The following is a 13,503-nucleotide window of genomic DNA, read 5'->3' on the forward strand; positions in this document are numbered from 1 at the left end:
AGCATCCACCCCCAAGAACTCTGACCAAGTTAGTTATCTTTATTCTCCCAGTTAAGATAAAAGATGTACAAATATATTTCAGGTTTGTACATTCTATGAAATAATTCATTTGCTACAAAGATTTTCATGTAGAATAAAGCAAGTTTGCCCCTATAGAGAAGTGGTCTCTACAAAACACAGCACTTTTGTTTTCTCTGAATAAAACAGATTCAATGCCACTTTTTAGAAAATAAATCAATTAAATTTTGTTCTGCAAAAGCAATCTTTCACTGATAACAATTGTCAAGTCTGACAACTGATGATTTAATGTTGTATTCCCCTTTTTCTAGCAATTACAAGTTGCTTGAAAAATAAATTACCGTTAATATTTCTCCCCAGTGAGGTGGTCTGACATGATGTGCAAATACTTACATTGCCCTGTAAGTCAGTTGTTCCCAGAAGAGATGGGCTGGCAGCATGAAAATAATTAAATGCCAATATACAATTGGCCTCTTTTATGAAAAATAAACAGGCACGAAGACAAACTGTTCCACTGCTTATACTAACCAACAAATGTTGAGATGACTGTTTATTTTAAACACAGCAGTGAGGCTGCAGTGCGGTTTACTGACTTCCATAAACTCAGTTTAACAATTCAGAATGTGTTCAGAATGAAGTTCTTATTTCTCTGATGATTCTTCATCTGCATTGACCTTCTCTGTTTGGAGCCACGTAAATGCTGACTTTGCTGTGCCATCTCCACTCTGTTGGGAAAAGCAAATGAAGGTAGCCCAGACAAAGCCACAGAGCCCAGTGTAAGCTGTTCGCAGGTAAACAGGGACCAAAATGAAGTTTGACAGCTGTGTTGGAAGGAGAGAGAGCTCAGTTAGTGCTCCAGGCATTGTTAGGTCTTACACCTACACACCCAACAACTCCACTGACTTCTCTCTGGGATGAACGCATTGGATCAGGTTTTATGAGAAAGAATGGCTCACTGAGTTACCTTAAAAACTCACCTGCACAAAAGGCCAGTACATCAGTCCCGTCTGAAATGAAAATGAATCATTTGTTATTCTTACAGACTTCAACCACAAAGATTTATTTTTTCTTACCACATTTAGCAAAGACTAAAACATATTTGAGTAAAGTTAATAAAAGCTGTTTCATTGTAAATTAAGTTGCTTAACTTAGAGGTTGCAATATTTAACTTCTAATCACCTTCATGAGTCTCTATACTAGGAGTTTCTCAAACACATTATTCTAACTCATTTTAAATACAAAACTCTAAGCACAGTTAAGTCTTCGTAGTCACCTGACACCAGATACAAAGCACATTTACCAGATGGGTGAACAAATGTTTAAATATGTGAGTGAACATTTGTTTCAGCCATGAATGAAAAATACCACCGAACACTATTTATTTCACACTTCCAATGCTCCTTCTAGTTACTCATACATGTAAGGCTTTTTTGCAAAAATCAATGGATAATTTACTCATAGAACATAAGGTCAACAGAAACCTTATGTTTTGATAGGATATAGTGGGCACCATTTTTAGAATCATCCTCCATAGGAATAAAAATAATCCTTTTCTCTCCTACCTATATAGTTCCACAGTGTTAAGAGAAATTCACATTACATCATAGTTTCTCCTTCTATTGTATTTTTTCTGCTAATCTATCATTCTTCTTGCATCTGAGAAATCTTTAGAATTCTTAATTTGCTCTGCTCTGAGGTAGCACGGGTAATTTTCTCCTGTGTATGCAGAAATGCAAACCAAACCCAGCTATTTATACCAAAGTCTTCCTAAAACAAGGGATTGTGTTTCTGAAAATGAGAAGACTGTCACTGAAAAGTACAGGCTGAAAATGATTCCTAAAAAAGATGTTTCTATAACTAATTATTTTAACAGGTGTTCATGTAAGTGTTGTCAATGGCATTACTAACTAAACACTGGTGTGGGGGTCCTTCTTAAAATAAAAGGTAGTGCAATCTTAATCAGTGTTGTATTGTAGCGCTCTCATTCAAACAGAGCTGAGTGCAAGTGTTATGTATATAAACGTCCATTTTTAAAATGGCATCATTTCACCCACTTGGCAGCAGTGCCTGCTCCAGGCTACCCTGACTTCACATGACTGCTGGTACTTAAAGCTTCCTACACGTAATCAAATAATGGAGTGAGAGAAAGGCTGTTGGAGGAAGGAGTATTTCAAATATTTAATCCAATAATATTATTTTCTTGCATAGCTGGGAGATAAGTGAGTTGCTTGCCTCACCTTGTATGTATTCCAAAATTTCTTTTTACAGTCTGAAAAGATGTCCTCTTTCCTCTGCAGGATGCTCATACCTACTGGCAAAATATTTACAACAATCAGAAAAAATGCAAAAATGAAATGTTCACTTTTTTCAACTATTTTCCCAGACTATTCTCAAAATATATTACAATAGCTTTGAAAGAAAAGCTGATACCATTACAAAGAAAAAATACCATTCTGGCCAGCTAACAGTGCTACATAAGATCTCCTCATCTATTGACTTGGCTCTCAGTGTTGACAACACAGATCAATTGGAATATACCGTATAGGTGCTATATCATATATGTTCCACTGCCACATAATTCACCAGTGGTATGGCAGTGGAAGAGATATGATGAAAGTACCTTTTACAGCCATGAGGTAGAGAGAATAAGGCATTCTGCACATTGTCGACTTGCCAGAAGTGGTTCAGATCTTTGAAGGAGTTTAGGTGCCAACAGACCACTCAAGTCAGTGGAAAAGGGCACCTCTTTTTTTTTTTTTTTAGATTTCGGCCATAATCAACATGTGATTTTTTTTACCTTCACAAGTAACTACATCAAATCAAAATTCTAGAATTGACAAGCAGAACAGTTTCAAAACCTACTTGTTTAACCCTCCACGTACCGCGTTCCAAAATTTTAAATAAATTCTAGCTGATCCAAACTCCTCTTGATACTAGGAAAACACAACCTCACAACAGGCTCCCATCATTACACCCAAGACCAAGAGAAAAGTGGTATGACTTGAAATTACATATTAAACACATGCAAACTGGAAATAAATTAACTGAATGAATTCCCGTCACATGAAGTATCATTTAAAGGGTTCAAAATAATAAACCCTTTAAAAGCTATTTCATGTGATGAGAATCTTCAGGTGTCAAATTAAGACTACATCTTTCTAAGCGATGTAGCAGCTCTTCAAAGATCACCCACCTTAACTGGAAGATGTGAGCTGTATTAAGCAAAGGTATTAGACATCATGCTTTAATGAATCAATCTAAAATTAAACACTGCGCATAAGCAGAGGCCCAAAGTTGCTCAGTGCAACTCAGGTATCTTTCTAGATATTTGCATGCCATGAGGTTATCAGTATATCTCAAGAGATACATTATTTTGCTACTACATCATACTGCTACCCAATTTAGGGATTTTTACCATCCCTTTTGTGGTCCTTCAGATGCTACTGGTCCTTGGGCAATTCTCTGCTTACATTCTGACACAGGCAGATAGGATTTTCAGAGTAAATATCTGGTGTTTCACTTCTTCCTTCCCTTCATTTCTCTTCAATCACAAACAGAATGATTTCCCTGTTGGGGTCATAAAATGCAGATCTCCCAATACCAGGCAAAAAGAGTACCGTCTCTCTTCTTCCACCTGAAGTTTAAATTAAATGAGATCCTTGTTTTACACTAGGCTTACGTATTATTTTTGTTCTTCCCTCATGTTTATTTTTGAAATAGATACTAGTCTTCTCTAAAGTCTCTTCTTATTTGTTAGCTTTTGAGATTATACATTAGCAGTATGCTGTATTTCTATATACTCTCACAGCAGAAGACGGTACAGTTTATGTGCAGAACTATAGTATTTCCTGACATTTACAGTTAATTGTGTTTTGGAAATGAGACAGCTGATGTTGAGAACCAATTCAAGCAGACATGGATGGTATAATCCTTGTAAGGTGTGTTGAATTCCTTGCAACTAATTAAAAGCTACGGGCCCAACCAAGCCCAAGCTAGGACTCCACTTTGGCACAGCACTCCCCATCTACAGCTCTGAAGTGCCTCGGCGGCACAGCGCCCGCGGCGGTGCGCCTGCCTGCCCTACACACATGATCGGGGAGAGCTACTGCCGTTCGCCGGCCCCCAAACGCTTCCCCAGCTCTGAGCGCAGCTCTGCGAGCGGCTGCGGCGTCTTCCGAGGCCTTGTGCCGGCACTGCCTCGGCGGGGACCAACAGCACGCAGCGAGCCCGCTGCCTGAGGACCACGCAGCCCCGCACCTGCGTTTCTGGGGCTGCGGGAGCCGACCCGCAGCGATCACCGCCCGGGCGGGCAGGGCGGTACCCAACCATCCCGTCCTATTTGGGGTGAAAAGTCCCGCTTTCGGTGCGCGCTCTACAAGACTGCACCCAGCCTGCGTGCGCCGGGGTTCTGCGATCGACGCTCCCGGCTGCCCGCTGCTCGGCACGCCGGCCCCCGCCGCCCCGAGATGGCGGTGCCTGGGCGGCGGCGGCGGCACTCACCCGTGTAGAAGGCGAGGACGGCGACGGGGGCGCCGAGGAGCTGGTCGCAGAGCACCTTGCCGAGGACGGCGGGCGGGCGGCGGCCGGGCAGCGCCCTCTCCAGCGCCCGCAGCCAGACGTAGCTGAAGTTGCCGTGGAAGGCGAGGGCCACCAGCGCTACGCGCCGCGTCTGCGACCAGTCGGGCGGCTGCCCCCGCCGCCGCCGCCGCCACAGCTGCTGGGCCGCGTCGCCCGCCGCGAAGAGCCCGCCGTAGAGCAGCACGTTGCAGAGCCAGGGGAAGCGGCGCACCCCGCCGCGCAGCAGCGCCCCGGCCATCGCCTGTCGCTTACTCCGCCCGCCTCCTCCTCCTCGTCGAGGGCCCGCCCGCCGCCGCCCCGGCCCCGCCGCCGCCCTCGCCATCTCTGTGGTCCCCGCTCCCCTTCAGAGCTACCCCACCCGGGTAGCCACCGCCGCCGAGCGTGCCGCTGTCAGTGAAGGCCGGCACGCCATGGCGCGCCCCGTGCTCGGCTTCCCCGCGGCCGTGCCGGTGTCTGGCGGGCCCGCGGGTGATCGCTGGTCACCCGGGCTTCGGTTCGTGGGCTTATTTTTCAAGTGACTATGCATTCACTCAGAAGTAGGTCACTGTGTCTCCTGGGCTTTGGTCTAAGTTGCACCATGGAGGCACTGTGCAGTATTGCAACAATTAAGAGACAAGTGAAAACTAGGCACTGTTTGCTTATTATCTTTTTAATTTTCTCGTTGCTTACAGGAGGTTACGGCTTTTTCTTTTCAATGTTGCTGTTGTTTTGCAGTCCAATTTCTGTAAGCTCACTGAGCAGGGCTGATGCACGCCTGCTGAGCAGCAGCAGCAGCCCATTAGGTTCCTCTGCTTTTGCCCTCTGCTCTTGAGACCATTTGAGGAGAAAGCCAGAAGTGATGTATGTTTATTCCAGGGACTCGTGTACACAGCTTTGTACACACAGAACCATTGCCACAGAGCAGATCTGAAGTCCATGCAGTGAGCTTACAGCTAGGGAGGCTTGTGTCCCGCAGGGCAGCCCCTGGCCACAGAAGACATCGAGCGCAGCGGGAGCGCCGGGAGTGTCCCCTTGGGCCTGGCGATGGGCTCAGACTTGACTTAGGGAACCATCTCCAGGCGGGAGGTGGTAGTTCACTCTCTGCCCTAATAGTAACTGGGATTAATGCGTTTGAGACTACCATGAAGTCTTCCAGGCATGACTATAAATAGGCATGGATGGCTTGTAGACTTAAATGCATTTTAATAACAAAGTAGAGCGAGATGCCCACTGTGTCAGGGCCCATGAGCTGTCCTTACCCGCTTGTCATCCCACTACATAGATATGGCCATGGGGAAAACAGAACATCAATGGTATCTGCAAGTCGTGCTGTTAAATTATATAAATGGCGCTACAAGGAAGAGGAATGTGTACCGAAAAATAACTCCAGCTTGAAAGAACAGAAATAAAGCTGTGGAAAACAGGGTTTGGCTCTCCGGGGACTGCCTGTCCGACGGGAGCCCGCAGGCAGGTGCGTGCTGCGTTCCCGCCCTCGCCTCCCCCGGGGCACGTCCCCGTGCTCTCTGCCGCGGAAGGCCGCGCTCGGCCCGGCGGGACAGGGCGGCCTATTGCCTGCGACGGGTGTCGCTCGGGGCGCCCCCCGGCTCTGGACGAAGCCCGTTCTTCGGGTCTGTGCAGCGTCCCCCTGCGGGACTCGTACGTGGAGGAAAGGTTTTGGTGCCACCATAACAAGCCCCTGTAGGCCGAGCTGACGACACCGGGGTGACGGCCGGGAGGTTTGCGAAGGCTGGAACCATGCCGAGCCCTCCTGGGGTACCGGACTGCCACGACCCGCCGCCGCGGGGATTCGAACCCGCGACACACCGGCGGCGTCTCCTCGTAGCTCGCCTCCCTGCTCGGCTCCCTGCCGGGAGTCAGTCGCCGCCCGGGCCCCGCTCACTGCGCATGTGCCAGTACCTGTCACCTCCCGGGTCGTTCTCCGGGACTGTTCCACCAGCTGGGGGCGGGGGGGGCGAGGAAGCGGTACAGGCAGTGTGCGGAGGAAAGGGAGTGGGCTGCGCTCTCCCCAGCCCGTGCTGTCACGGCGCGCGGCCCCGCCGCGCCTTCCGCAGTGTCGCTGCCCCGGATCCTCCCCGCCCGTCTGCTGCGGTGGTCTCGGCCGCGCGCGGGCGGCTGCCTGCGGCCGCGGGGCGGGCCTGCCGCCGTTCCCTAGGTGAGCGCGTTCCCCGCCCCTCCCGCCGCGGCCTCGTCAGCGCTGCCAGCGTGGAGCCGGCCGGGGCTGAGGCGGAAGTGCCCGGCGGGGAGGCGGCGCGCACCGAGGACCCCGCCGGCTATGGACGCCTCTCTGGAGAAGGTCTGCGGGGCGCACGGGTGCCAGGCTGGCGGGGGAGGGGGCGGCCCGGGGGGCCGGGGCACCTGCGGGCCCTGAGGGGCGAGTGGGCCCTGGCGGTCGCGTCGCTGACGGGGCGGTGGGCCCGCGCCCCGGGGCCGAGGGGTGGGGACCGGGGTCAGCTGCCGGCGTCAGCGGCGAGCCGGGGCTCGGTGCGGCGCTTCTCCAGCGCCTCGGCTGCGGCCGTGTCGCGCCTCCGCCGGGGCTCCCGGCCCGCCTCCGCCGAGGGGGGCTGTGCCACACGGGCCTGAGTCAACTTCGTCTCACGAAGCCTTGAGTCACCAGTGAAGCCCACGGGCGAGCCCCCCTCCCGCTCCCCAGCCACGGCGCTTGGCGTTCGTCGCCTGTGTGAATGAACGCCGACTATTTCTGTGTCCCGGATCTATGAAAAGTCGGAATAACTATCAGGAAATGCTTTAGGAACGGGGTTGTTTTTTGCTTGATTTCTTAAAAAGAAGATGCAGCATATTTCCTGGGAATGTTAGCCTTCAGCAGGGTAATAGAGAAAATATTATTTTACTTTTTTTTTGCATTTTATACTGGAGGTGTTTGCAGCCCTGTGTTTGCTCTTTTCTGTCCGATGTACTGTACAAAGCAAATATTGATTCTGTAATACCGTAAGTGACTGACAAAAGTTATTTTGCCTTTGTCATTGTGAGTCAGTCAGAATCTGGTAGAGTAGTCTGGGACCTGCCACACTTCTGCTGGCTTCCATGGCACCTGCTGTGCTTCAGAACCTGCCCTAGAAGTGAGGATGGAACGGCTGCTCATACTTAGCTTATTGCTGTTACTGTATGTCTTCGAGGACAGTATACATTTGAAATAACTTATACTTTATGTGCTTAAGAGATGTTAATGCATCCTTCCCCTCTGCATCATTTACTATACACAGCATGTTCAGTTCTATGTAATCTTTGGAATTGTCTAGAGAAGTTTGAATGGGATGTGCTCTAGTAAAATGAATAGTAAGGAAATTCAGGAAGTATCTTTCTGATGTGGTTAATGAGTTAGTAGTAAAATGGTTTGGTATATTACAATCCACATGAAGAATACAGTGTTAAAGTGTATTTGGTAGCCTTTAAAAGCTTAAGTTCTTTACTAATGCTGACAAAAGTTACAGTGACTGCTGCTTGTTCTGAAAACTTTTAATTACTTAAGTAAAACATAATTGAATATACTAATTTGGAATATGGTCTTTATCAGCTGGACTCAAGCAGAATAATGGTTCAATATGCAGTTATTTAAACAAGGCACATTAGTACAGGGCAAGTGTTTGTCCTGTAGTAGTGACAAAATCCTTATAAACTTTGTTTGACTAGGTCATCGTAAGCAGCAGGAAAAACACTGTGTAAGAATTGAATATCTAAATTTCTTAACAGAATAAAAACTCCATGGTTTGGTTATTTGTGTTCTTGATATAAGGAATAGTCTATAATGGTGAGGGCCCTGCAAAAACTTGCATGTCTGATTTTTCAGTATATGTAAATAGATGTGTGTAAGGAGTTACCATTTGTTTTACTTCCTCTCTTGTTTATCATGGCTTTTTTCCCCATGTATGATGAAAGTTGTAGTCCTCTGTATAAAAACATGCCACAATACAATTATTGTCTTCTAGCCACTTAGCAGTTAGTGCCCTCCTGAAATAGTCTTTGATTAAGACTGTTGTAAATCTGTACAATCTGCACTTTATCTACTCTTGAGCATGATATATAAGAAGTCTTCTCCCTAAATAAATTTGAAATTCATCCAAGTTGGGATATGTTTATCCTCAGAGAATATGTGTCCACTTATCTTGTGCTTATTTAAGTATTATCATAATACATCTGAGACTGTCGTTTATTTGAACCATGGATTCTTTCCTCTTTATGTATTTATACATACAGCTTATTGGGATGTCAGTGATAAGTATTTTTTAACTTGTATTAAAATTTGTCAAAATTTTGTATTTTTAATAAAGAAGAAGGCATTTTGGTAGAATCACCTCATTAGGTGACATTGAATGACTACAGTCATTAAGTTCTTGCAAATGGAAAAAGTTTTTTTTAGCAGATGAGAAACTTCCCGAGAATTGAAAACATTGTGATAGGATTGCGAAGAAAACCATTTTAGAACCTGACGCACAGGTCTGCACACCAACAATTTCATAGTTTGATTTTGCAAATTATCTTTGTTTTATTAGACAAATGTTTTGCATTTTTTATGTATTCATATTGTGTGTCCTAAGTGGTATAATTAGAATTAATTTTATCTGAAATCCAGAAATCTTTTTTGGGATGAACTTCAAATTTAAGTTCTTCAGGAAGCCTGTGTTAAATTTCAGAAGTTTAGCTAACAGATGTGTGATTGCTTATATTTTGATAGAAGTGACCAATCTTCTGAAGGATTTTAACATTTTAAGTTCAAGTTAGGTGACTTTGTCGATGGTAAAATAGGGTAAATTCTTACCTTGTAACTTCTTGCTGTCTCTACAGCAGCAGTACTTTCCCTAAACATGAAAAAACTGTCTTGGTTTCTTGCTCAGCCTGTGACTTTTGTCTTTTGTTACTGCGTTAATTACCACAACATCCTGGTAACTTTGCTGAAAACTCGTGGCAGCAGACCTGCATGCAAATCCTGCTGCATGTCAGGGAGGTGATTAAAAGAACAAATACCTATAGGCAGAAGCTTTGTGGTGATAACAGTGCCATTCTCATTCAAACCTAGCAGTCATGAATTGGCTGCTTTTTTATTTGTTATCTAAAACTTTTCTTAGCCTGGAAAATAAACACAGTATTCTTTTGGCTGAAGAATACTGTTATTGTTTGAGATTCATTTACTTTGAGAACAGGTTTTGGTTTTTGATGGTAAAACTTTCTTCTAGGCAAATATAATAATGTAGTGGGAAAATGAGGCATACTTCTCATGAAATACGTAATGAGCTACACCTGTGAGTTTCTTTGCACACACAATAGTATATGTAGACTGTTTAAAAATCGTCCCTTTCTTACATTAGGAGTACAGCCTATGGAAATGCAAAATCAAGATTGTAAAGCATTGGTATATGAAGCAACATTCTCCTTTTTGAACTTGCAATTAACGTTCAGTCTTATCACAGCTGGAGAATGGCCCCTTATCCTTCCCCAGTTGCCAAGTGACCCCAAGGTGTGACATACAGCCTATAAAACCAGAAACAGTTTACAGTTCAAAGTCCTTAAAAAAATAGTAACAGGTTATTTGCAAAATGGGGAAGTAACCACAAATCAAACCTATTACGAGTTAACCTTAGTGAATTGGATTGACACCTTTTGAAGGCAACGAATGATAAAAGTCAAAGTGAATGTCAGGGTCTTTGAAGGGCTTAAGGAGGCAGGAGGTTTCAGGATACTGAATGGACACCTTGAAGGAAGAAACTGTGGCTGGTGCCTCCTTAGAGCTTGAAAGGAAGGACATTGTAACTCATCTAGTCAAAGGATTGCCTAACTGTGATCAGAGTCAGATCCTGGGATTACCAGAGGAAGGACTGAGTGCAGAAACTAAGGCTAATACAGTATTTAATGCAGCTGTTTTAACCCCCTCAAAAAATGTGTTGTACTGTGGTTCAGGAGGCAGTATTCAAGAACTTGTCCACCAGTCTTTTTAGGAACAGTTCAAGAACATGAGAAAAGTATTCTGTTTCTTACTGTTTAGATTTTATACACGCTTGATCTCATTTACAAACAAAACTAAAGCAACATACTACTGTATGATGGTATGTTATTAAAGTGTGTTCAGAAACCTTTTTTAACTGAATGTTTCATTGCTGCAATTTTGCCACACCTATTTTTCTTGCTGCTTAAAATAAGTAGATAGTCTTCTGCTTCCCACCTCCATGCCCTTACTAATGTGAGCAGAGGAGGAAGCATGTATAAAATTCAGTATGTAGCAGTAAAAGGGTGGGTTTTTTGCTTCCCATAAATCAAAGGAGAAAATAACTTGCTGCGTATCCAGTTAGCAATTCGAAAAAAACAGAAGGGATTCATTTTCCAATTAAACCCACATCAGAATTCAAAGACTTTCTGGATTTCATAGCATTTTATGGAGCTTAGTGTAACTTCTTAGGACTTTTAAAACTGTATTTTATGTATTTATTCTGCCAGCTTATTGGCAGAAGGGTTTCATCCATGTGTAATTACTAGTAAGTGAGATGGGATGAGTCACAAGGTAAGCAAGCATGTGCAGGTTTTAATATCTGATGTAATTCCAGCAGGTGAATTTTGTGTTAATAACAAACAAAAGCAGCTCAGAGCCCTTTTTGTAATGCCTCTGCATCTTGTGTCCTCATCTACAACTGATCTGTGTGAGTATTTGCATGTGATGCTGGGGAAGCTTCAAGCAAATAACTGCCTTCCAGCCATTGATCGTGTTTTATGGCAACCGGAATTAAAGTATGTGAGATAGTCACAATCAATAAATTATGTCTAGTCAATTGCTCCCTTAAAGGCTCCTAGGAGCAAAACTAATTTGTTTTTTTTAAGTAAGATTTCTTTTCAGAGTTTCTTTGATGTGCTGCAACTCTGGAAACCACTGAAAATGTGTGGAAATATTGCCAGTGATCATATTTAGATTTTTCTTGTAGAGATACATATATATAGTATTCTGAGTATCAAATGTTGGCAATGTGTGTATTTTGTTTAATCTCTGTGATGAAGTCTTGAACTTTTTGTATTTGTACTGCTTTTTCACTCAGTGCTTAATTAAGCTGTGGCCATCATAGCCAGTGGGTGTTGTAGAAGCCAGAAGTGTAAAAATGCATTTATTGCAAATGCTGGGAGTTCTTGTGGGAAAATATTACTGAATACTTGCACTGTTCTTTTGTTGTTCCCCCAAACATTTGTTACTGGCCACTTTTAAAGCAACAGAATACAGAGAGCTATCAATCTTGGTTTGATCCAGCGTGACCATGCCTGGCTATTGATTCTTTCAGCTGCCTACCACTTGCTATAATATGAGTTAAAACTCTAAATATTTTGGTAAAAATAGTCTTTGAACATATGGTAACTCTCAACTTACTTTTTTTTTTTTATTTTCTTGATCAGTTCTCCAAATGAAAATTGTGTAAAATCCTCATGTAAATTAATCCCACTACCTTCTGTTATTAAATTTGCTTTTGTGTCTGCACCTGCATGAGCAAACGTTTTTGCCTGTGTTGCACGCGTTTCCATCATCAGTGATGGAAAATGTGTGCAGGCCTTTAGGAATACTGTTTCTGAAATACTGTAGACGAGCTATTATATCCCTGCAGTGTGGACAGTGTAAGTTTAACATTTAAACTTGTTTTGGACTTTTTTTTCCAAATCACCACCACCCCTCCTTCTAGCACCCCCTCAACCGTAGCACCAGTCTGAAGGGTTAGCTACTAGAGGCTTTGGTATGTGGGCCGATCTTTTGGAAAAGGGTTGATGTTGAATTTATGGAGGCTGTGCTTACAGTACATTTCGGAAGCAGAAGAAGGGAGAAGAGACTCTGTAACAGGGTCACTTGAGTATCTTAGGTTTTTTTGCTGCCTAATGTGATGGGTCTTATCACTGGTGTTACCTTCTACCTTCATATTGGGGTATATTTATTTTTCAAATACAGTTTAATATCAATCACTATAGGTAGATTAGGCTCTGCCAGATTATACCTTTCACATTCTCTGGAAACTTCGAGATGGCATCTAATCCTTAAATAGATAAATGTTCTTGTCCAGATCTCTTGTGTCAGTGTCACAAGCTTGCTAGGCTTCTTAGGTTAAAGTTCGTGAAAGAGGCTTCTTCAAAGCAAAAGCAGTTCTTTGGAAAATACTACTTACTCATCTTTGAACTTGTCACTGTTTCAGGGGAAATAAGGTCAATGATTTTTAAAGCTGTTCCAACCTGACAGGGACAGGCTCTTTAGTTAAGTATCTGTTGTTACCTCGTTTCAGCAGTGAAATCAGGATTTTTTGACCCGTTTTGTGTAGCTAGAGGGCTGCAACTGCTGGAAGATAAGCTTTTCTGCATGTCAGTCTTTCTTAAGCTGCCTGCTGCAGGTCAGTTTTACTCTTTTGTCTTGTTAAAGGGCTTCTCCCCAATAAGTTAAGATTAAAAACTGGTTCAAAGCTACCAGAAATAGGAAAAAATAGATTTACAAGAGTATTTGGATTAGGTGTTTTCTCATCTGTTTTGAAAACTACTGTTGTAAAAGTTTGGCAGGGAAACCTGAATGGGGAAATGGCAGGGAAGACTGCCATTTTATTTCTGCCTTTTGTAGAGCAGTCTTAAATGATATCTTCTTGTAGGTAGGCAATGCTGGCTTTTTTAACATCTTCTAGGAATTATTACTTGTACACATTTGAATACCTCTTAGTTGAACTGGCAATTAAAAAAAAAAAAAGGTCAATTTTTCCAAATTTGCCCCTGAATTTGCATCAAAATGCTCTATGACCTAAAACCTGCCTTGGTCAAATTGTTCAGTGTTTAGCTTCCCAAACAGCTTCTTGGTGGTGGGTTGTTTTGGGCTGGGGGGCTTGATGGTTCCTGCCTCCCTGCCCCACCCCTCCACCCCTTACTGTTATGGCAGAGGGGCTAGGTTGTTGTGGT

General features: G+C 44.0%; 2 protein-coding genes across 3 annotated transcripts in view; one reads left to right on the plus strand and one right to left on the minus strand.

Moving 5' to 3' along the window:
• Positions 1-535: 535 nt before the first annotated feature.
• Positions 536-4,834, minus strand: MPV17L (MPV17 mitochondrial inner membrane protein like). The gene is made up of 4 exons (XM_059826331.1): positions 4,519-4,834; positions 2,256-2,326; positions 996-1,025; positions 536-839 (listed from the first exon to the last, which is right to left on the minus strand). Exons 1-4 carry the CDS (start codon positions 4,832-4,834, stop codon positions 660-662), a joined length of 597 nt encoding a protein of 198 aa, XP_059682314.1. The 3' UTR covers positions 536-659.
• Positions 4,835-6,840: 2,006 nt separating this feature from the next.
• The window catches only part of PDXDC1 (pyridoxal dependent decarboxylase domain containing 1), a 32,356-nt gene continuing 25,693 nt past the window's right edge, over positions 6,841-13,503 (plus strand). The window contains exons 1-2 of one of the 2 annotated variants that reach the window (XM_059826686.1): positions 6,841-6,889; positions 11,148-11,150. In XM_059826686.1, coding sequence (XP_059682669.1) covers positions 6,869-6,889; positions 11,148-11,150 — 24 coding nt within the window. In that variant the 5' untranslated portion in view covers positions 6,841-6,868. The remainder of the gene's footprint in view (positions 6,890-11,147; positions 11,151-13,503) is intronic. The other variant, XM_059826685.1, reaches the window with a different exon arrangement.

This window comes from Gavia stellata, chromosome 18 (assembly GCF_030936135.1).
Source record: "Gavia stellata isolate bGavSte3 chromosome 18, bGavSte3.hap2, whole genome shotgun sequence".
Taxonomy (NCBI): Eukaryota; Metazoa; Chordata; class Aves; order Gaviiformes; family Gaviidae; genus Gavia; species Gavia stellata.